General features: G+C 38.3%; 1 protein-coding gene across 5 annotated transcripts in view; it reads left to right on the top strand.

Annotated features, from left to right (window-relative positions):
• Positions 1-18,598, top strand: part of unc13bb (unc-13 homolog Bb (C. elegans)) — a 162,822-nt gene extending 144,224 nt beyond the window's left edge. For 2 of the 5 annotated variants that reach the window (XM_037547066.1, XM_037547065.1), the window contains exons 30-43: positions 859-936; positions 1,040-1,117; positions 5,038-5,058; positions 11,588-11,608; positions 12,292-12,380; positions 13,122-13,268; positions 13,445-13,568; positions 13,987-14,037; positions 14,354-14,431; positions 15,105-15,252; positions 16,428-16,484; positions 17,239-17,331; positions 17,744-17,903; positions 18,313-18,598. In XM_037547066.1, coding sequence (XP_037402963.1) covers positions 859-936; positions 1,040-1,117; positions 5,038-5,058; positions 11,588-11,608; positions 12,292-12,380; positions 13,122-13,268; positions 13,445-13,568; positions 13,987-14,037; positions 14,354-14,431; positions 15,105-15,252; positions 16,428-16,484; positions 17,239-17,331; positions 17,744-17,903; positions 18,313-18,598 — 1,431 coding nt within the window. The remainder of the gene's footprint in view (positions 1-858; positions 937-1,039; positions 1,118-5,037; positions 5,059-11,587; positions 11,609-12,291; positions 12,381-13,121; positions 13,269-13,444; positions 13,569-13,986; positions 14,038-14,353; positions 14,432-15,104; positions 15,253-16,427; positions 16,485-17,238; positions 17,332-17,743; positions 17,904-18,312) is intronic. The other 3 variants (XM_037547063.1, XM_037547062.1, XM_037547064.1) reach the window with 2 other exon arrangements.
• The last annotated feature ends 4,634 nt before the right edge of the window (positions 18,599-23,232 follow it).

Raw genomic sequence — 23,232 nt, 5'->3', positions numbered from 1 at the left:
TGTTCCCTCAGGAGTCTTTATCAGGAACGCGAAGACTTTAGCAGAGCGATTTCCAGCCGTTTATGACTGATAATGCAGAAGAAGCAGCGGGAGTTTCAGTGGTTTGTTAGACACTCGCTTGGGCAAATGCTGCTTCAGCATCCAGCTTTCACTGAAATGGTTTCAGTCATGCCTCTTCTAACAAACTGATGTTTTGATTGCCCTGCTGATTTGAAAACTCTCAATTTAGAAGTTTAGTTTAGCTTAGTATTGGGGATTGAAACCACTGAAAATGTAAAGCAAAAAAGCAGTTTTTGAGAAAGGAAAAACAGCCAAAATTTTGACCAAAAATAATTACAGAGTGATAATGTAAGACAATCTTATCCACAAAGAGCTGGTGTGGCTGCAGGTTTTCTTAAACAGCAAGCTAGAGCTCTTCTGGTTCTCCTCATCAAATAATTCAGTGTCAGTCACTGAACAAGTGCTAATCTAATCCCCTGCTTTGTTACGAGTGAAAACCTGCAGCCACGCCAGGACTTTATAGATAAATTGGTCACCACTCTCTCAGATTTTTCTCTTAGATGTTCCTTTTGGTCAGATTGATGGCTTTTTCTTACTGCACTGGTCAGCAGATGCATTCAAGTACTTTGAGCTGCTGCAGCAGTTAAACAATAAAAAAATCGGTTGTGTAAATCTATTTCACAGCTTCTATGAAGGACATTAGACAAACCTGCGACATTCAACCAGATGCTGACACGACTCTGATCTGGCAAAAAGCCAGTAGGTCAGATCCACTTGAGATTCGCCTGAACCAGAATTTCTTAACTACATATGGCATTTTAAGTGGTATTTTGTCTGTTTTTATGTTTTCCCCATCAGACCATTGCCAAAGTGCTCCTACAGTACAGCGCCATTCTGAAAAAAAGCTTTCCCTCCTACTGCGACAAAGAGAAGATTGTGAGTCAGTCTACTACAGGACCATTTAGATTTTCTGTTTTTGCTTTTTCTGTGAGTTTGTCTTAAGTCATTTCCTACTTCAACTCTATTTCCTCTCCTCCAGCCATGTGTCCTGATGAATAACGTGCAGCAGCTGCGCGTTCAGCTTGAGAAGATGTTCGAGTCAATGGGTGCCAAACAGGTAGGAAGAACACAGCGTGGAGGACAAGTTTGTCCTGAGAAAAGACAGATAAATGCCTCTATACGCTGAAAGTGCAGTATCTGTCTTGGCTGTTGCTGCGACTCACGTTCTATGTTCTGGTTTTCTCTCGGTGTAAGAAGTATGTGTACCCAGCTGTCTGCAGGTAGAGGGATGGGTGGATGGGTGTGGTGTAAGAACATTGTGTGAAACATTTCCACTCCTCACTGAATCACTATCATCTTCAGAGGTCAAATGGTTTTGGAGTTTATCAAAGATTTGAGAGAATGAATGCATGATACAACTATCACTGATATGCTGATCGTAACTAATCTGCAATCTAAACTCTATCTGATCTAAAATCTAGTATTTGCATCTTTTATTCTCAGATTGCCACAGAGGAGGCAAGGGTATGTTACGATAGTCTCTTAGAGACAAGCTGCAGTGTGTATGTGTAGATGCCTCTTTAATTTCCCTTTTAGAAGTAGAAGAAACAATGAAGCTCCTGTTAAGAGTAGAGGAGTATTTAGTGCAGAACCCTTCAGTCTAAATACTAGCTGTGGATTTAAACAGTGGTGTTCTCTTCCATATTGAAGCTGGATGAGATAGTGGACCCTGAGGAGGAGGAAGAAGTAGAGGTGGGTGTGAGTGAAAGTCTCATTAATTCTAATTGTGTCTCCGAAAGATAAAGATGGCCACTTAAACCATTAGCAAAGGTCACGTTTCAGTTAGATGAAAATAATTCTCTGTGCTAATGGCTCATTTAGACATTATATTGTCTTTGTCATGATGTCAACTCTCTTTGCCTTTATGGTTGGCAGGTGACTGCAGAGGAGGAGAAGGTACCTGGGATGGGTTTAGTAAGAGCAAAGTGCTTGTAGAATAGTTTGAAGTGGACTTTAGATAAACTTAATTTCTCCATGAATATGGAGCTCCTCACTACAATTAGTTCTAGTTATGAAATATCTGTAGTTACAGTACCAGTCAAACATTTGCATTAGTGATGCGCTGATCCAGTACACTGGATTGGCATTGAGGCCTTTACTGACCTCATTAAACAGATCGAGTTTGATTAGGCATGACTCATCCACTGTCGAAACCATTTCTTACAGCTGCTCTAAAAGGGAAGCGTGTCATTCCAAAACATCAGGATACACGCATTATATGGACAAAAGTATTGGGGCACCTACACATTACACCTACAGAAGCTTTCATGACAGGTGTTGGATGGGCCTGAGGTCAGGGCTCTGTGCAGGCCAATCAAGTTCTCCCACATCAAACTCACTCAGCCATGCCTTCGTGGACCTTGCTTTGTGCACTGGGACACAGCCATTCTGGAACAGAAAAGGGTCATCCCCCAAACTGTTTCCACAAAGTTGGAAACATACAATTGACCAAATGTCCTTTCTGCTGGAGCATTAAGATTTCCCTTCACTAGTCAAGGTGCCTAGACTAACCCTTGAAAAACAATCCCATGGCATTATCCCTCCTCCACCAAACTTTAGTTCGCTCATTGCAGTCAGTCAGGTAACGTTCTCCTGGCATTCACTAAACCCAGACTCGTTCATCAGACTCAGATAGAGAGGCGTGTTTCATCACTTCACAGAATACAATGTGTTTTGGATGAACTCTTCACTTAACAACAAGTCATTTGAGGTATACAGATTCTGAATAAAAATATTGGATTGGTACCCCAGCAAGTAGTTTTTAGCAGCAAGTACAGTGAGATTGTAAGTGGATCTTTTTCAGTCCTTTTGGAAAGCATCTCAGGTCGATCCTCATGAAGCTGTGTTATTTTATGTATGTTATTTTATCATTTTGATGTCTTCAGTATTATTCTAAATGGTGGAAATCTGTCTAAGTAGGTGAGCACTAACTTTTAACTGGTACTGTATGTAGATCGTTGCAATAGCTTGTAGCATATCGTTGCTATCAGAGCAAAACCTTGTATTGCCAAAATGGTGTCTTTACTATATGAAAAGCTAGAGGAAAAGCTGTTAATCGCAAGTTAATATAAAGCTTTTATAGTAAGTGATTTTGGGACATTTTTTGTGTTGTATCAATTGAGAAATGTTGACACAGTGTGATACAAACCGACAAAAACAGAGAGGATTTGTATGTGGAAAAAAATAAATAACTTTTGAGGTTAGGGTTGGGACACCTCCCAATAGAAAGTACTATATAAATTATGATATTGTGTATATTACTTAATGATGGTAGTATAACTTACTACTATCTCTATTAATGCTTTGGGTTTAAATAAATAACAATATTCTTGTAAAAAATCTAATCTCAAATAAGAATATATTGAGCTCTCCGGATGAAAAAGAGAGTCAACTTGCATGTTTTTCAGCCTCCTGCAGATGGTGTTGCATGAGGATGTTCAGGCTGTAAATGCCTGGGGTGGTGAGATGAGATTCATGGATTGAGAGGTAGTACAGTGCAGTGAATGAGTTTAATATGTGGAAAATGGGTTGCGTAACAGATGTTAATGATTGGCAAAAAGTACTGATTGCATTTGGACAGTGTGAAGGAAGAAGCTGAATTTGCAGGTGTGCTGAAACATAGTCATACAGGTCTACCAGCAGTGGCAAAAATCTACAGACAGTTCTCGTTAGAATTGTTGCAGAAAGATAAAGCTAACAGACAGGGACTGCCGGAATGTTTCACAGCTTGTGAATAGAGATTACTTCACTTCCGGGCAAGATTTAATTCTAGAGGTCAACTCAGGTCCTTCACAACCAATTTCTGAAAAAAAAAAAAAACAGGGAAGCAATTTAAAAAAAAATTTGAAGCTGTGAAAAACAGCTTATGAATCCCTACGCACACAATGCAGGCATTTATAGTCCAATCATCCTCATGTAACAGCATCTGCAGCAGCCTGAATTTACATCCACCTTAAACATGCAAGGTGACGTTTTTTGCGGGGAGCTTGGCTATGAGCTAGCTATAAAATCTAAAATGTAAAAAATATAAGCTATGAAATATAATCAGTCAGTTCTGATGATTGAGGAGAGTGTGTGCGTGTGTGTGTGCGCGTGTGTGTGTGCGTGTGTGTGTGCGTGTGTGTGTGCGTGCGTGTGTGTGTGCGTGTGCGTGTGTGTGTGTGTGTGTGTGTGCGTGTGTGTGTGTGTGTGTGTGTGTGTCAGAGAGAAAGAAAGCTACAGTTTAAGCTGTGTGTGAAGGTTGTGTTGGGGGCTGATTACAGTGGGATTAGTGAACTGGAGTGTGTGTCCACACTCTGGAGGCTGAGAGACACACACAGTGACGGGATTTCATATCAGCGGAGAATGCTCGCTTTCATTTCTCCTCCTGCTTTGTTTTTCATTAAAATGCTGGAAGAAATTTCAATAACTGGTTTATAAAGTGGAGAAATTTGACAGTGGCGTGATCTCAAATGGCTGGGTGTCATTGTCACAATTAATGTTTGCAAAGGTTGCAATGAATTAATTGTTATGTAGAATAATAAACAAATGTTTTATCCAGTACTGTGCAAAAATGTAACCGACCTGAGAAAAAGCTGTTTATCTCTAAACACACGCTAATGTTAGAATAAACATGAATAAACATTAATACAGTAAATAGTAGTTCACGGTGTTCTGTAGTTTTCATCCAATGAAATGTGTTACTGATGGAATTTAATAAATTCATATAATTGCTGGAGGTGTCCAGGAGAAATTTGGAACCAAACCTGTGTTCTCCTACTCAGCATGCATTTTTTTTAAATTAAATTTTATTGTTACTTTTTACTGTCTGTATGTTTATTTGCATTTATTCTAGTGGTATATAGTGTTTCTATGCATTCTCACTGCTAAAATTTTAAACAGTTTGCTAAGGTGTTTGACTTTTGCACAGTACTGTGTCTATTGAATAATTTAGTGTAAACTCATCATTCGTGGTCTTTCTTTTCTTCCTTTTTGTAGCATGACAGCCGTGCTATTAAGGTGGGTGTGTCGATAACAGCAGATATGCATCCATGTGTATACATGTATGCATACAACTATAAAACTGCTACTTGTCTAAGACAGTATATTTAGAAAGGAAAGAAGCACACCTGTTAAAACTGTGGGGACACCAGCTTTGTTCTTAATACAAATATGGCGACTTTCTTTTTCAGCTTGCACCATTTTGACCATATTAAAGGCCCAACAGCGCTTAAACCTTTCAGATGTTTAAACCACCTTTGGGCCAAGACAGTTCTAGTATGAAATAAATTGTCATAATTGAGGCAAAACAAGGCCATGTGTTGAAGCTAAATCCTCCTGAAGGATTAGCACAGAGCTGTTTTATGCTAACAACCATTTACAGGTATCTTTTCTAAGGTAATTCCACTGAGTTTGTCCTTGTAAGTTGGTATTTGAGGATGTAAACAGAGTGATTCAGAGTGGTTCAGATTTCTTTACAGTGGTGGTAATAGGAAAATGTTTATATGTAATGGTTTTTCGTTGGGGGCTATTTTGGTATACAAAAGCCTGCATGTACCCCTGCACTATTATAGTGTTTTAAAAATATGTTCTAGGTAAAACCTGATTAATAAGCGTTGTCTTATGCATCAAGCAGGGTGTTTATGACCATTTCATGTTCTAACCTTCTGCAAGAACTTTAAGAGCCATTAAACTCTCCAGCATATGGTTCCCATCGCCACCTCTGTGAACAATTTTCTAGATTCGAGCATTTTACCTCAAACCACTCTGAATTACTTTGTTTTGTAATGGATACAAAAAAATTGATGGACTTCCACTTTAAGTGAAAAGTAACAGAGAGACAATTCATATATTAAATTCTGTTTAAGCAGACCTTAAACTTTTGCTGGGCAGTAAATTTATAGCTTCGGGTTTGGGCTGAAATTTGAGATGAAACATGAGCGAGTAGTCTACGGTCTTCACTCTGCCCTCTGCTGCACAAATACATGGTCTGATTTCTCTTCAGTGGCAAGTAATGGAAGCAGACAGAATAGAGTTGTATTGCTTTTCCTTGAGCAGCATGTATAGAGTGCTCTCTAGTGGCAGGCTGACAGAACTGTGTTTTCTGTCTCCTCCCTCCATCTCTCAGTTCTGTGACAGTGAGGATGAGGAGGAGGAAGGGGAGGAGCTGGCTAAGGTTTGTTTTTGGCACGGAGTAGATTGATATTTTCCTTATTTGTGGTCTGAAGTTATCATTATGATCTCAGTTCCATCTCCCTCTTCTACCACACAAAGAGCCGTCCTTACACGCACACAAACACCATCCTGGTCCCGCTGCCACAGTGCGTCTTGTCTGAACTGTACTTGTTCTCTGTTGTTTGACAAGCAGCGTCAATTTAATCCTCATCTGTTGTGTTTTGTTGATTTAAACAATAGTTTGGTAAAAAAATCAGGATTTCAAATCTGTAGTGAATCAGTAAAGATATGTTTGGTGTCGGAAGTTTGGTTGTCTAGTTTTTCCTGCATAAGCTTTACTGGGGGGCTCTGCCCTCCCTACTGAAGACTTTAACTCCAAAGCAAATTAAAAAAGTATATTATAATATAACGTTTTATTTTAATATTACACAGGTTATGTAATAGGTGGGCAATGTCATCATAAAACTTTGTCGCGATACGCAATATGTCAGAATATTTTTTCTGATGAATGATGAAGTAGAACCAGATAAAGCAGTGTCAGTTTAAAAAAAAATACTATCAAAAATCATCAATCCAATTTGTTCTCAACCTTTCCTCTACCACCTCCATTCCCAAAATGTTGGGATGCTGTGTAAAATGTAAAATGTAAATAAAAAAAGAATACGAAGATTTGCAAATCTCATAGACCCCTATGGTATTCACACTAGAACACACAGCAGATTTTAAAAGTGAGACATGAAAGTGAAATTTGCTCCCTGACTGAAGCTACAAAGCTAATGTGGCTAACAAGTATTGGAAGTTTATGAAGACGTTACTCATACTACACACTCAACTGCATGGAGTTGTTCAGTATCTCTAATAGACTTGCGTGTGTGCACTGTTTGCTCCAGACATGGATGAAAGTACATAGTATAGTTAAAAACAATAGCAGCAACAATCTCAAAACCTAAATTTTAGACATAGTTTTGTAACTTTTCCACAGGTCTATTAGAGATTACTTGGCATAATTGACATAATCTAAGGCTGTGGTGATTTAGCAGTCAGCACAATGCTAATTGCTTTTCTTCTCAGTACAAAGCTAAAGAAGCAAGCTTCAGACGCCAAACTTGTCTTGTTTGACCATCCACATTTTCTCTACGTGTAAATTAGATTTTGCCAAACTATTTTTTAAACGTGTACAACTCTAACACCCACTCTCCCCTCATACTCTCCATTCACCATACTGGACCAGTCATCCAGTATGAGTTCCCCCAGTGCAACCTGAATTCAACCTTCACATTGTGCTCTGAGGTAGCCATTAGCCAGGGTGAATGTCAGGGTTAGGTTTGGATCCATCTGTGCCAAACCATTCACAAACTAACTCGCTCAGTATATTTGTTTACTGCTGTCTGGTTACCCACAAGCCACTTTCTATTAGTCTGTCTGTTTAGTGCCTTTAGCGCTGGTGTGCACATGCAGAAGACATAACACAATCGCTGATCGGCAGATTTATCTTTTGTCAGAAACACTGTAGGTTGTTGATTTTGTATGTGCACTAGGTTTATACAATGCTAAAGGTTATGGTTTTCACCCATCCTTAGTTGGTTGGTTCATTTTCTTTGCTTTCTCTTTTTTCAATAGACTGATGAGGAAAAGGTGGGTTTGTATACTTTGATTAACTTAATGTAACCAGATAAACTTAGATAGACATACAGACAAATTCTAAGCATACATCAAAAATAATTTATCTATATGGACATTACAAAGGTCAAATATGTCCAGTTCTCCCCCATATAACCTTGTCTCCGTGTTCGCTTTTCTGTTTTCAAAAGACTGATAAAGAGAAGGTGGGTTCACTTTAACGCTCTGAAATAAAATTCTGATAAATACTATAAATCATTATACAGCTCTGGCCCCATATCCTCATTTTTTATCAACGTGTGCTCTAGAGGTCATTACCTGGGATGTGTTTAAAATTATGCTCTACATTTTTAATTAGGATTCGTCCACTGTGGTTTACTTTAGTTCAGTGAACCAGAAACTAATGTTTGTTTCGACATTGTTATTGAAGGCCCAGTCCCATTTATCCCCTCGCCCGTACCACTTAGCCCTTAGCCCTCTGTTTTGCGTGTTCACGTCTAGGGGTAGGGTGTCCCAATTTTTGTTCAGATAGAGGGGTAGGGCAAAGTGTTAGGGCTACATGGTCCTTCATATTGAGGGTTTCAGAGACTCACTCCGAACAGAGTGTTACGAGTAAAAAAAAAAAAACGTGCAAGATCGCTGAGCAAGCAACCAAAGAAACCCACAGATGTGAGTATTTTCTCTGTCAAAAATAGGATGACCATTGTTTTATCTTAGTTTAATGTCATTTTAATATGTTATGGTCCTTTTCTTCATAACAAGCTTAAAAATCATTAGAAGTTTGTTGATGTTGATGCCGAATTTCCCGTGCAGCATTCTGGTGCATAGAACTGCTGCATTGTTTAAGGTGGAATGGGAAAATTTTAAAAAGTAAATAAGAAATGACTGACTTCAGCTTCATATCACTGATATGAAGAAATATGATGCTCTAAATGTAGCTAAAGCCCAGCAGTGAGGTTGCTGAACTTTACCCTCCTCTGCAGACTGGCAGGGTCGCTTACAGAGCAGTGCTGGTAGCCTGATAATGAAGTGATGTTCTTTTTATTTGAGCGTCCCATTTCACAGGCAATATTTCAACTGCTAACCCTTGTAATTCAGCTTCAAGGGGCAAAGTGACGCTTGAAACCAAGGGGTAAAAATAAGAAATGGGATTGGGATTTTATTTATCAGGATGATCTGTTTGTTTTTAGATACCTTTAGATGATGGCTTGATACATTTATACTACAGGCAGATTCACCTTTCTGTGCTCTGCCCACAAATGTGTCCTTTCATAGTTCACTCTCAGAAATAAACGGCACTTAATCTTACTTCTTTTTGGTTCGAATACTGTCATTGTGACCTCAAAAGGACGTCTTCAGGGCCGGTCAGAGAACATAATTGTGCCATATTCCAATACAGTCCTTTGTTTGAAGTGTTTAAAACGTGTGAGTCCTGCCTTCACTCCAAGTGTTTTATTTTGTTGTTCTATGTTAAAAACTTTTTTAGGTCAAATATGCACCTTTTCACTGAGAAGGTAAATGTAATGCACCTTAAAAACTCATTTAAGGTGCACAATTGGACCTTAAGACCTTAAGGGTGCATTTATGTTGTTAGCACTTTGGGGCAAAAAATGTTCCTCTTTATGGGACTGAAGCTGTTAGCTGTTTATTCAGTCTTTGCAGAATATTGACAGCTATTCAACATAATGAGAAATTGTAGTGCTGTTTTTAGAGCTGCTAAATTACTTTCCTGTTGAAAATGCTTGACTGTGTTGTTGTGCACTCTTAAAAAGAGGTTCTTCAAGGGTGCTTTAGTGAAGAAAATGGTTCTATTTAGAACAGTGAACACTCAAAGATATATAATTAATATAATTGTAAATTTATAATTAACGGGTCCTTTGCATCATGAAATGGTTGTTCAGATTGCTAGATAATGTTGTTCTGGGTTATTCTACTGTTATGTTGTCAAGCTTGTAATGATAGAAGAACCCTTTAGTGCTATATAGAACCCTTTTTAAAAATGTTCTGTATAGAACCATATAGAACACATTTTCCATCCACTTTAACAATGCAGAGAACCCTTTAATCATGCAAAGGGCTCCTTGGGTGTTCATGGTTCTATATGGAACCCTTTTTTTTTTTGGCTAAAGAACACTTGAATTGAAAAGAAGGTAGGTTAGAAACATTTGCCACCATGCTAATTTTAGCTCAATTACATGAGCAAATAAATAAAATATAAAATATCTGATCTATCCTGACATTTTCACATGTATGAAATGCAGTGTTAACAGTTAGTAAATCATTCTTTACATGGTTATTCATTTACATATTACTGAGTAGTACAGTTTCTAATTGGACTGAACGTAAAGCTTGTCTAATCTAGCAACAGTATCTATGAAAGAACACATTTGTGGCCAGAGCTGTTTCTATAAACCCTGTTATGTAGATATGAGAGAAATTGAAGTGCAGGCTCTTGCAGTAGATGCGATGAAATTAAAATAGCAACACAAAAGGGAAAACATGACCCGCTTTTCTCTTTCTTGCTGCTCTGTGATTAGCCTAAGAACACTGAGCATGAGAAGCAGGTGAGTTCAAGGTTTTAGGGATAAAAACACAGAAACGTCCCCATTTCATGTCGTTTTACCTTCTGTGACATATCCCTTCTTTTAAAATGCTGTATTGAATTACATAGGTATTCATCTCCCTTAATGGCCTTTATTATAGATGGTTTCTGGTAGTCAAACTGACCTGATTAAAAAAAAGAAGAAATAAATGATAAATGCAGTTACCAACACTCTCCAGTGGAAACACTGCGTCAGATAAGGCTGAGAAGAGTTACTGCAACAGCAGTGATGCAGGCCAATCAGATGTGTTCTGAGCTAATCACCTACGCTCTTTCTTGTCTTGGACCAGTATGCAGAAAGACTCTATAGTAACAGCTTTCTTCATGAATGAAGTATCTTCAGAACGGAGCATCTTAGCAGTTTTGTATTTTAGGCAGAAATTTTGAAAAATTGGTGGTCTACCAGTTTTTCTAAATGACTGCACAATTCAGAACTTGAGAAGTGAAAAGAGTGGTTTGGTGTGAAATGGCTGATTATAGAGACTCAGATTCCTTTACAGTGGTGGTGATAGGAACCAGGGGACACCATGACTTCAACGCAAATATTGTTTTATTTACTCTCTGTAACCACCAGTGAACTTACATGAGTCTTCTGGATTTTATGTGTAATGTTGATGATGGTAAAATAAAGTAGTGATAAATCTGAAAATAAATGAATACTTTGAGGACTGTTTTGCCTCATAACATCCTGCATGTATGCCTCCACCAGTAACAGATTTAAAAAAAAAAAAACAAATTTTAGGCCAAATCCTTCTCGGAACTTTTGGAAAACAGTGAGTCAGACATCAGGCAGTGTATTCATGTGTAACCATTTCATGTAATGGCTATCTGTGGCAGAGCTTTTAGAGGTGGACATCTGGTTCCTATCACCACCACTGTGAACAATTCTGACTCTAAGTTTCTCCAGAACAGAGCATTTCACACCAAACCACTCTGAATGACTGTTTACATCTAAACTATTTAATTATGCAGACATTTTGCAAAAACAACAGAAATCAAACTCAAACTACCTTTTTCAGCCACTAAAAATCATGATTCTACCCCTGGATCGCTGCTGTCCCTCTCCAGTTGATTGTAGAGAAGGAGATCATGGTGTTAATATGGCAGTGAATGAGTTATTAAATATGTGTCTTTACTTTTCTTTTTCTGAAGGTGGTGTCTGGCAGTAAAAAGGTGGGTTTGAGCAGGCTGTCCGGTACAAGGCATGTGTGTTTAACAGCAGATGAATCATTAACCTAATGTGTGTTGATTGGAGTTTCTTTTCCTCGGGTCTTATCTGTGCCAGAGGGGTTTACCGCTGACTGGGGGGAGCGCTGTGCTCTACTGTTTTCAGTCACACCAGGTTTATGTGTTCTGACGTGTGAATGAAAAGAATCACTGGTGCAGCTGTGATGAAACAGCGCTGGGTGAAATGGGACAGCATGGAGATTTTGAAACCTGAGTTGGAATTAGGACTGTCACACTAGTAATCAAGTATTCTAATGATTCAATTGTCGAATAATGAACAATAAGGAATAAGGAATCAGGGAAGAAGCAACAAAGATTGACTTTATTCAACAATTTCACTGATAATAAAACCCAAGCAAATGAAAATGCCATTAAATGCTGGGTGAGTGAATAATTGCCATTAAATGTGAATGAGATAATACTATAGAGAGATTTTGAGAATTTAAAATATGCATCATTATCATACAGCTGCCGTCTAATCTTGTGCAGATTTGTTGAAAATGTATATGTTAATCACTGCTGTTTTAATTTGAATGGCAATGATAGTCCTAGTAGGAATACAGATGTCGGCCTGTAGTCTGAATGATAAGAGTACATGTGAGTGTATATGTGTGTGCCTATGTATGCAGATGGACTCAGAAGCCAGTGACATCCTGAATGAGCTGCAGGTGAAGCTGAACAATGTGCTGGATGAGTTGAGCTCCACATTTGCAAACACGTGAGTCCATTATCACTTTATCGTGAGTGACCACAGCTCTGTATCACCCATCTAATAAACAGCAGTTACGTGAGCCAGTGAGTCACTGTCCTTCAATCATCTGAATACTCTGAACTATAAACATTGAATTTATTTTTTTTAAAAAAAGCTTTAAAAGGTTGATTTTGTCCACATATTTTTAAGTGAGGTGGTCATTTAGTAATGAAGTAAATAATTTGTTTCAACTTAAGTTCAGAAATAGACTTTAGCTTTAGTGAACTGTCTATTGTAAAGTACAGTAATGAAGTACAGTTTAGATTAAAAGGTTAATATTTCTAAGTGTTGATTGCACATTAACTGGACTTTGTTTCCCTCTCATACATTTTCATTTCAACTAGTTCTTTTCTTTCTTTACATAGAATATCCTTCTTTCTTTCTCTTTTCCTATTTACTTAGAATTTCTTTCTTTCTTTCTTTTTTTCCTGCTTCTTGTGCAGCACTTTTACACTTCATTGTTTTTCTCCTACATTTCATTTTTTTTTTGTTTAGGTTTTTTTCTTGTTAGGTTTAGCTTCTTTTATTGTTCTTTGTTGTTTGATTGTTTATACTTTCTAAACATTATTCTGTAAAGCAGTTTGATATACATTTTATCGCATGAAAGATGCTTTTTCATTAAAGATATTATTATTGTTGTTGTTGTTGTTGTTGTTGTTGTTGTTGTAATAACAGTTATTATTAGCTGACATCTCTGTGCCTCTGCAGTTTCCAGAGCCGTATTGATGAGTGTACGCGGCAGATGGCCAGTCTGCTTTACCAAATCAAAGGTCCAGTCAATGCCAATAGCCGCAACCTGGTGGAGGCTGACTCGGACAACGTGCTGCGGCCACTCATGGACTTCCTGGACGGGAAGTGAGTCAAAGCTGCTCCTGCATGAAGCAAAACATTTACCTCAAATCTGAATCTAAAGGAACCTGAATGAACTGGGCTATCAGTTCTTCACATGATGTCTGGATTTGGTAGAACCTGACTGAGTTAGTGTTAATCCTGACACATGACCCTGTGTGTGTGCTCATGTGTGTGTACAGTCTGATGCTGTTTGCGTCGGTGTGTGAGAAGACGGTTCTGAAGCGTGTGCTGAAGGAGCTGTGGAGGATCGTGATGAATAGCCTGGAGAAAACCATCGTTCTGCCGCAGAGCAATGACACCTTCGTAAGACTCACACATACACACACATACGTATATACACACGCACACATACAGTCATGGTTTTGTTTGGTTTCGTTTGGCTTCGTTTTGTTTGTTTAGTTTGTTTAGTTTTGGTTCTGTTTTGATTGTGGTTTGGCTTTGGTTTATTATGTTTTTTTATATGATTTGGATTTGTTTTGTATTGTTTGGTTATTTTTTTTGGTTTTGATTTGTTTTGATTTCTATTTGTTGTTTTATTTGGTTTCTTTTTTTTTGGTTTGTTTTTAGTTTTAGACTTATTTCATGTGGTTTCTGAAAAGTAATTTCCTCACACTGTGTTGATCTTTCTATGCTCTCTCTCCTCTCTCTCAATCTCTCTCAATATCTCTCTCAATCTCTCTCAATATCTCTCTCTCTCTCTCTCTCTCTCTCTCTTTTTCAGGGAACAATATTTTCAGCAGCTAAAGACCTGGGCCAGCTCTCAAAACTTAAGGTACTGTTTCGGATTGATTGATCACTTCACTTTTGAAAAAATACATTTGGAAACACACATTAATCCATATTAGGTAATGTGTGCACTGGAAAATTATGAAAAAATCAGGAAAAGTTTAGAGGTTGCTGGAAAAGTATCACTCTAATGTAGTGTGAAGTATCTGACTCATAGTCACAGCGCAGTCTCACAGTAAATGAGCCAACTGTATATCAAACTCCAGTTTATCTGTAACATTTCAGTGCTCAGATGATGACCAGTTGAATATTAAATTATCAATATTGCAGGTTGTAATGTGAGGTTTGGTTTGTGACTGCAGGATCACATGTCTGGGGAGGCCAAAAGCCTCACACCGAAGCAGTGTGCTGTAATGGATGTAGCGCTGGACACTATAAAGGTATCAGAAACCATTAGAGCTAATTACATTTACATTACATACATGCAACTACATTCATTATTTCAAAATATACTATATATAAACTTTCTTAGCTGGCTTTCTGGATGGAGTTTAACCACCAGAGTGAAGTGTTATTTTATTGTACGCTCTTAAAAAGATGGTTCTTCAAGAGTTCTTTAGTAAAGAAAATGGTTCTATGTAGATCCCATTGCATCGTGATACTCGGAAAATCTTACGTATCCTTTTGAGAAGGGTTCTATATAGTTATTGTTACAGAGTCAAGGAAGGATTCTGAGCTCTGTCTGAAATTAAGATGCGTCATGAGAAAATGAATCTAATTCACAATGTGTGCAACTGAAAATGAGTTGCACCTAAGGAGACTGAATACCTGGGATTGGGAGCGGAGTCACAGCAAAATTGTGGATTGGCTTCAGGACCCCATGGATTCAGTGAAGAACCACTTTTATTTAAAAAGGGCCAAAACTATGTCACATAGTTAAAAACAGCAGTAGCAGATATCATGAAACTTTTGTAAAGCTGTAGAAGCAGTCCGCAGACACCAGGCGTACAGGCCGATTACCTACATTTGCATTAATAGGGAGCAGTACTGTCATTGTTTTAGATGCTTTTTGTCCTACTATTGCTTTTTTGAGTCTTGTTCTCTCCTTTTCAGCAATATTTCCATGCTGGAGGGAATGGACTGAAGAAGGCCTTTCTGGAGAAAAGTTCAGAGCTTTCTTCACTCCGCCATGCGTTGTCCCTCTACACACAGACCACCGACACGCTCATCAAAACCTTCGTCACCACGCAGCATGCACAGGGTACGACTCTGATATGTCTCTGTTTCTCTCTCTCTCTGTGTCTCTCTCTCTCTTACTCACTCCTCACTTTTGATCACAGTCTATCTCACTCTCTTTTCTGCCTCTCTTATGAGGTTTTGCTATGTGTTATAGACCACTACAATGTTGCGAGTGGACTTTACACATATAAGAAATGACAGTGCTTTATTATGATTAATTTCATCTTTATTAGAGAAATAAAAATGTCTTCTATTACATATCAGCTGTTTTTCTTTTCCAAAACACATCAAATCAAATCAAATTTATTTGAATAGCGTTTTTTACAACGGATGTTGTCACAAAGCAGCTTTACAGAATTTCGGAAAAGACGAAGTTTCAACAGGACTGTAAGAATGTACAGAAACCCCCCGGTGGGCAAGCCAGGGGCAACAGTGGCAAGGACAAACTCCCTCAGAACTGAGGAAGAAACCTTGGGAGTAACCAGGCTCACCAGGGGGGACCCATCCTCCTCTGGTCAAACTACCTACAAGTGATTATATTACTAATATTAATAGCAGTAATATTGGTATTAGGAATAACTAGGAGTCTATGAGAACATCAGTGTAGGGTGGGCAGCTCGTCCAAGGCCGGTGGTGGCAGCTGGGGCGTGGGCAGCTGGTCTGAAGTGGGTAGCAGGAGGGCTCAGCAGTCGGTCTTCCAGCCGGACATGTGGGTGATTGTATACTCAGAAAGAAAGCAGGGAGATGGAATTAGTTTTATTCTATCCATTTGCACATTATATCCAAACACATGTACAGCTTTTTAAATATTTTTTTTTCATTGAAGGCTTTTTCTTCTTTATTGTAAGCTCATGTGCACAAACACAAGCTTTTCAAAGCTGTTTATTTGCAGATATTTTCAAGATTTGTAGAAGTTTGTATGTCAATATGTGGTAATTCATTCACACATTCATTTATTTTGCTTTCATCAGCAACCAGAGTGGCCACCAGAGGTCACTAGTGTGCTTAGACATTTCAGTGTTATGTTTGTAACCTTTCTGCTCTACGGCAAACATCTGGCATTTCAGACCGTGTCTGTTTTGTGTCTGTTCTTTGCCTCGTTTCTCTGCTCTCTCATTTTTTCCTTGTCCTGTTTATTCTTCTTGCTTCTCATTCTTCCGCTGCACCGTGCTTTCGTCACCACTTTTTCTACCCCAGTGCATGGTGGGAAGGGGATGAGGATAACTCTTAATGAGAGAATCCAGCCGACCAGGGGTAGGTGCTGACCGCAGACCAGTTTACCTACAGCCTGTCTTGTCTTGTTCCCTTTAATACCTCAACTTGACTCAGTTAAATATGTTGTGTATCCAAATTTAGCAAAAACAGGTGTAAAAAAAAAAAAAAAAACAAGCAGAATTTAATTTTCTTGCATTGTGTGCCTACCTCCAAAAGTCTTTTTCATATAATCTGATTTTTGGTACATGTGAACATAACTGATATTTGCCATGCAATGAATATGCAAACACAGATGCTTAACACAGTATGCTAGAGTGTTGGTGGTAGTCTTGAAACATCGACACTTATACAACAACCTTGTACTTCCATTCACAAGGCCACTTAGAAACAGCCACCTTGTACTTCCACTCACTGGCCACTTTATTGGACACAGCCAACCTGTACTTCCACTAACTGGCCACTTTATTGGACACAGGTACCTTATGTTTCCACTCACCTGCCACTATATTAGTACCACACCCTCCTTGTATTTACACTCACTGGCCTTTTTATTGGAAACAGCTACTTTGTGCTTCCATTTGCGGGCCACTTTATTAGAAACACTGACCTTGTGCTTCCACTCACTGGCCACTTTAGAAAAAAAAACTGAATCATGGACTTTCAATAACTGTATAATAACTGACATGCCGGTAGTCTGAACACTGACCCCAGAGCAGTTTGTTTTGTTCTCCCTCCTCCATGTTTTTAAATGCTTTGCTTCCAAGTGTCACTTCCTGCATGTGTTTCATTTCAGGCTCAGGTGTGGATAACCCTGTGGGAGAGGTGTCCATTCAGATTGACTTGTTCACCCATCCAGGCACAGGGGAGCACAAGGTCACAGTCAAAGGTGAGTCTACTGCCCAAGAAAACCACTTTAGTGCATTTTGTAAAAATAAAGGGAAAATGCTCAAGATTAGGATCCGATACACCTGTCAGTTTGTATGTTGCTTCACTGAGAGTGAGTGTTGGCCGCTTTTTTCTTGAAACCTGATGGTAGGGTGTCAATGATAAAGGTATAGTTCAGTGGAAATTTGAAGTCACACTTTTTGCTCAAATGTAGCCAATCAGCCAAGTTTTACACCAGAGCTACGAGGTTAATGTGACACTGTTATCTATAAACATAGACAGACGTGTGTCACAGTGCAGTTTAAAACTACTGCAAAAATGATTTCTTTAGCTTTCATTTATTATTTTGAGTAAACATATGGGTCTTCAGTAATCAAAACAACCTAATCCCTTTGCTTTTCATACATCTTCAGTTGTAGCAGCGAATGATCTGAAGTGGCAGACGTCTGGAATGTTCCGCCCCTTCGTGGAAGTCACCATGATCGGCCCACATCTCAGCGACAAGAAACGTAAATTCACCACAAAGTCCAAGAACAACAGCTGGGCACCAAAATTCAACGAGACATTCCACTTGTGAGTACAATAAAGCAACATCCATTTCACCAAGACTTTATTCAAAGGTGATGGGGAATCAATAAAACTACAACATTCAGCTTTTTAACCTATTATGCTCAAAATTGTGTAGATATTTAATACATGGCATATTTATATGTACATTGTCATGCACTAGTAAGTATTAGGTATTATTTTTGGTTTTGGGTATCATTTTTAGAAAGAAAGTTGTGTAGCACTCTTCTTATTAAATATCTCTGAGTTTTCCACTTTGTTGTATCACATTCTTATTACAATAAATGCAATAACAGCATTTAGATATCGCTTTATTAACAAAATAGGCCAGATAAAACAGCAGAAACAGCCACTGTTTTGTTTTGGCCTTAATGGGTTATAAAAAAAACATTTTGTTCCGGTGTATGAATTACAGTATCCTGGGGAATGAGGACGGGCCGGAGTGTTACGAGCTGCAGGTGTGTGTGAAGGATTACTGCTTTGGTCGTGCAGACCGTGTGGTCGGCATCGCGGTGATCCAGTTGCGGGACGTGGCTCAGAGGGCCAGCTGTGCCTGCTGGTGCCCTCTGGGGACGCAGGTACACATGGATGACACAGGCCTGACAGTGATGCGCATCCTGTCCCAGCGCTCCGGAGACGAGGTGGCCAAGGAGTTCGTCAAACTGAAGTCAGAGACTCGCTCAGCGGAGGAGGGCAGATGAGGAAACAGAGGGAATTCAGAAAAGCCTCTCTGAATCAGGATGGACGGCAGACGTGGAAAAACATGAATGTTAGTAATAAAGAAAATGCTGCTGATCAATGGAGGAAGAATGTGAGGAGTGGACGGAGCAAAGTTGTGAGAGAGCTTTGTCCAGGTTCCTGTGTTATGGTGGGAGGAGTCTTGTCCTTCTTCCTGTCTGTTGTTTCTATAATGCACTGTTCTCACTTGGCCGCTTGTCGAGAAGCTTCACTTTTCACAAATGTGACATCATGCTCTCTCTCTCTCTCTCTCTCTCTCTCAAATTCTCTTTCTTTGTATATGTTAATATATATGTATATTCCAGTGAAAATGGCCAGCAATTTTAGGAGTTTTCAAAGGAGATCAGATATAATATAATCTACTAGCATACTGAAGAAGAAAGCCAAAGTAAGGTGAGATTAAAAGCTACAGAGAAAATAAGACTTCTAACAACCACCTGGAAGACCTGGTAGACACCAAAACTGCCCCCTTCGGATAAACAGCACCTAAAGCTTTCATCTTTGAGAGAGAGGAGGACATCAAGGTGCTTCAGATCTGAAAACATCCACAGGTGTTTCCGTCCATCCTTCCACTGTGAGAAGACAACTCATCGCTATGGATCTGAAAGGATTTGTAGCTGCCAAGAAGCCCTCAGAAAAGAAAATAGACAAAAAAGAAGAAACACAACAATGAAACATCTGAGATGTAAATCCAACCAATTTCTAAGACTGAACTGGAAAAATATCTCTACACATTCTTTCAAAAGGTGAAAGCAAAAACCTGAAAAGAATGCAAGCTGTTCTAAAAGTGGAGTGGACACAATAAATACTGACAAATTTGACATTTTCAGTTGTAATTGCTTGTTCCTGATGCTGAAGAATGAATATCACTTGATGGCCATTTTGACAGGAAATTAAATACATATTTATTGACCACAAGGGAAATTTTATTCACATTTCACGCTCACTCACTTTATCCCCTGTGGTCCGTTTTTGTATTGTAGCTCAAACTGTTGAACATACATGTGTTGTGCACTTTTTTCACTATCACCCTGTTCTGCCATGAGTATAAATGCCTTATTTTGTTGATCTGAATGTATGGAAATTGTGGTTTCTCTCACTGTTCACCAGGACATTCAGTTTGTGTTTAGACCCTGTATGCTGTAAACAGTGAACTGCATCACCTCCCTGTGAGAGCAGTTAATGATGTGTTTGATAGCCAACTGTGTGCCTTTAGAACTATAGGCTCTGCGCTGTTGACGATGGTATTTCTGGTCCTGTCCCTGCAGTATTCGAGAGGGAGAGAGAGAGAGAGAGAGAGAGAGAGAGAGAAAGAGCCTTCCACCCAAATACTGTCATGTTTATTAACTGAAAAATGGCAGAATTAAGTTCCCTGCAAAGGATATGTGAACTTGTTTATACCAAGAAAATTAACAAAACGTTCTTCACATGAAATATCTCTTCACTTTATTTTCAATAGAAATGGTCCAGAATTACGTCCTGTCTTCAACATAGTAACTATAAAGCACTAGTAAAACCATTCTTAATTTGCAAAGGAGGTTGATGGACCAAGTATTTTTGGATTGTTTCTCTTGGTTAATTTATCATGGAATTTTAATACAATGCAAAGGTTTGCTAGAGTTTTCAAATTATGTAAAAACAGGAAAAAAGAAAAGACGAAAATGGAGATAGAAGGCTTTTGTGCAACAGCAAGGACATTACATTGCATCAAAAGCTTGAATTGTTTTCTTTGGAGATTTTATTTTGGAGATACAAACTTTTGTCTTGGCACCAGTGATATGATTCCCTACCATGACAACAAGTTGAACTAGAGTTAAACTTTACTAGACCCTTTAGTCCTGGATTTTATAATCAGAAGAGGTGGATTCTGGATTGGAAGACTTCTGCTCCAGTTGCAAAAATAGCTGAAAGTAGTCATAAATACTCAACTGGCTGCAAAAAAAATCACTAATAAGTGAGAGTAAAACACACCACTGGATGTAATAGGGTGGTGAGAACCTGTTGTTTAGAGAGCTAGACGAGCCTCAGCATCCTGAGCAATACACCAAGTCTCAACAGCTAATGCAGCAGCCCTGATTAGCATGCGTGATATTTGCATAATGCTAATTGTCTCCTTGCATCCATTATTAACCGTTGGATTTATTTTCTTTAACATGGTTAAATCATCCAGACATACTCTTCACAACACACTCATATCACAAATGTAGATTATGCCACAAAAGCTGATGTGGATATTGTGCTGTTTTTACTCTAGGAGGAGGGCTGTTGTGCTGTAATGTGAATGAATCGGTATGAATTTGTGCGAAGGTGTCGTATCCGTGTGATGTCAATAGGCAATACAAATGAACCCAGAGCTCAAATGATCACCAGGGTTTATCAGAAAAGCATCCACTTTTTCTTACTGCTAAGCGGCCTTATTTCAAGTCTGGTTTTGATTTACATTAACCTTATTTTTGTTGCTGTTATTGTTGTTATTGATGTCGTTTGTTTTGTGACGTAAAAACAAGTGAGTTTTCTGTTCCTGTGTATTCTGTTGCCTCTTATTTGTTGCTTCTTTTTTTTTCATTTTCTTGTGGAAAGGTTATAAATCAGAGCAATATTTGTATCCGTATCTCCCTTTATGGTTGTTTTTCCTCCAGTTGAAGAGTTTGGTATTACTGTATGTGCTGTTTTTCAAGGTTATTTTTGATCTGGCATTTCTTAACACTGGAAATTCATCATGCAATCCAAGAAATGTGCAAAATACTTGCCTAAAACACTGCCTATGTTTGGGATGTCTCTTGCCAATGGTCATACAAAGACAGCTAAACGCAGCATATCTGTATTAGAATCACTTTCACACTGTATACTGTATAGACACTGTTAGTTACTGTGACATTGTTTTTCTTGGACTGTGAGGGATGAAGTTACCACTCGTTGTAAATTATATATTTATCGTGCCAATTTGTGCAAGTGTTCACTTTTTTTTTCTTTGTAAAAGTATTTTTTAAACTTGTGAATTCTTGCACTAAATGATAACAGTGACTGAAAAACAGCATGTGATGCAACAAGAAGTCTGTTCAAACCACATGTTTGGGATTGTGAAGTTTTATTTATATTGTTTGCTGTCACTACTGCAAAAAAACTGTGTTGGTGTGATCATTAAAATGTGTATGTATACACTCCAACAAATTACTTTTATATAAAATATTCAATGGATCAGTTGCTGTGATGTGAGTTCTTACTATCAACGTGTGACAACTTTGTGGTGACACTTTTTTATTTGGAGTGGTCCTGTTCACATGAAACTAACACTCAACAGGCTCCCAGTAACATGTCAAAAACAGGGTTAGGATTAGGCTTTGGGTTAAGGTTAATCTTAGGTTTAGGATTAGGACCTTCAGTGTATTCAGATGCTTCACTACTGCTACTTTACTGATATGTTGTTGATATGTTATTGATAATCTGTCAAGAGTTTATTACTCATCTACAAAAGACCACTCGAAATAATGTGGCCATTTTCTACACAAGTTAAACAAGCTGCACCTTTGAGACAAATGTAAATATAAGGCAGCATAATGGCTTAGTGTCTCATTTAAAAAGCAGTCTGGGCTTAAACACTCCTTATAACTTCAGTGTGAATGGGTGGGGCCAAACCGCTTTTGGCTGAATGGGGTCAATTGAAGGAAGACAACTCGCAGGATGTTGTGGTTTGCATGTTTTGGGGGTAAGAAGTCTCCCCAGACTTTATCTTATTGCCTCAAAACATTATTTAGCCAGATTTTTGATCAATTATTTCACTGAATCCATTAGCATTACATGCTAGCTGTTCATTAGCATTTTTATCCATCTTGCTGAAAATTAGATTTTTATAATAATAATACTCATAATAATAATAACTGCATGAGCATTATATTGTGCGATTAAAATAATCGCAATAACCATTTCATGAATGAATAAAATTCTAACTATTTCAATTTGACTATTTGTCTTTTATCACAGCTCATTAAAGTGAAGTGAGATCAGTAAGACACATTAATAAAGGCCTCAATTTCATTTGCAATTGTTTTTTGTGTTTGATTAATAATGATTTTTGAAAAAGTGCAAACATTGTAGCTTATTTGAATATATTATTAATACATTTTGAAAAAAAAAGTCTTACCCCACTATTTGAGCAAAAGTTAGGGAGAAAAAAGGTGTAAAGCAGAATTGTCTCATGTTCTAGTTTCCTCTCAACTGCTAAACTTATGCGCACATTTTATGTAGCTGAACAGTAATCAACACTTTTAAAAGATGGCATTTTCCCCTTATATAGAGCTGGTACTAATGTTGTGTATTTCAACAAAAAACTGAAGGTTTTTCATGTATGTCCTTTAATTTTGGCCTCAACCAGCTCATTTGTGTTTGGTTCTATTTGCTAACATATTCAAACCTTATGATTTGTGTTCTACCTGGATCATCTGTTCAGGCAAGTACATACAGACTAGCAGGAGCTCTCACAAGACTGGATTGATAATAAGGGTGTACCTTACACCATCTCAGTAACATACTACTTTTATAGCCTCCCATTTTAAGGAATGCTTTTTTAATTAACTTTAATAGTAGCTGAAGGTGCTGT

This window comes from Pygocentrus nattereri, chromosome 18 (genome assembly GCF_015220715.1).
Source record: "Pygocentrus nattereri isolate fPygNat1 chromosome 18, fPygNat1.pri, whole genome shotgun sequence".
In the NCBI taxonomy this organism is placed as follows: domain Eukaryota; kingdom Metazoa; phylum Chordata; class Actinopteri; order Characiformes; family Serrasalmidae; genus Pygocentrus; species Pygocentrus nattereri.
This window is presented reverse-complemented; position numbering and strand designations above follow the sequence as displayed.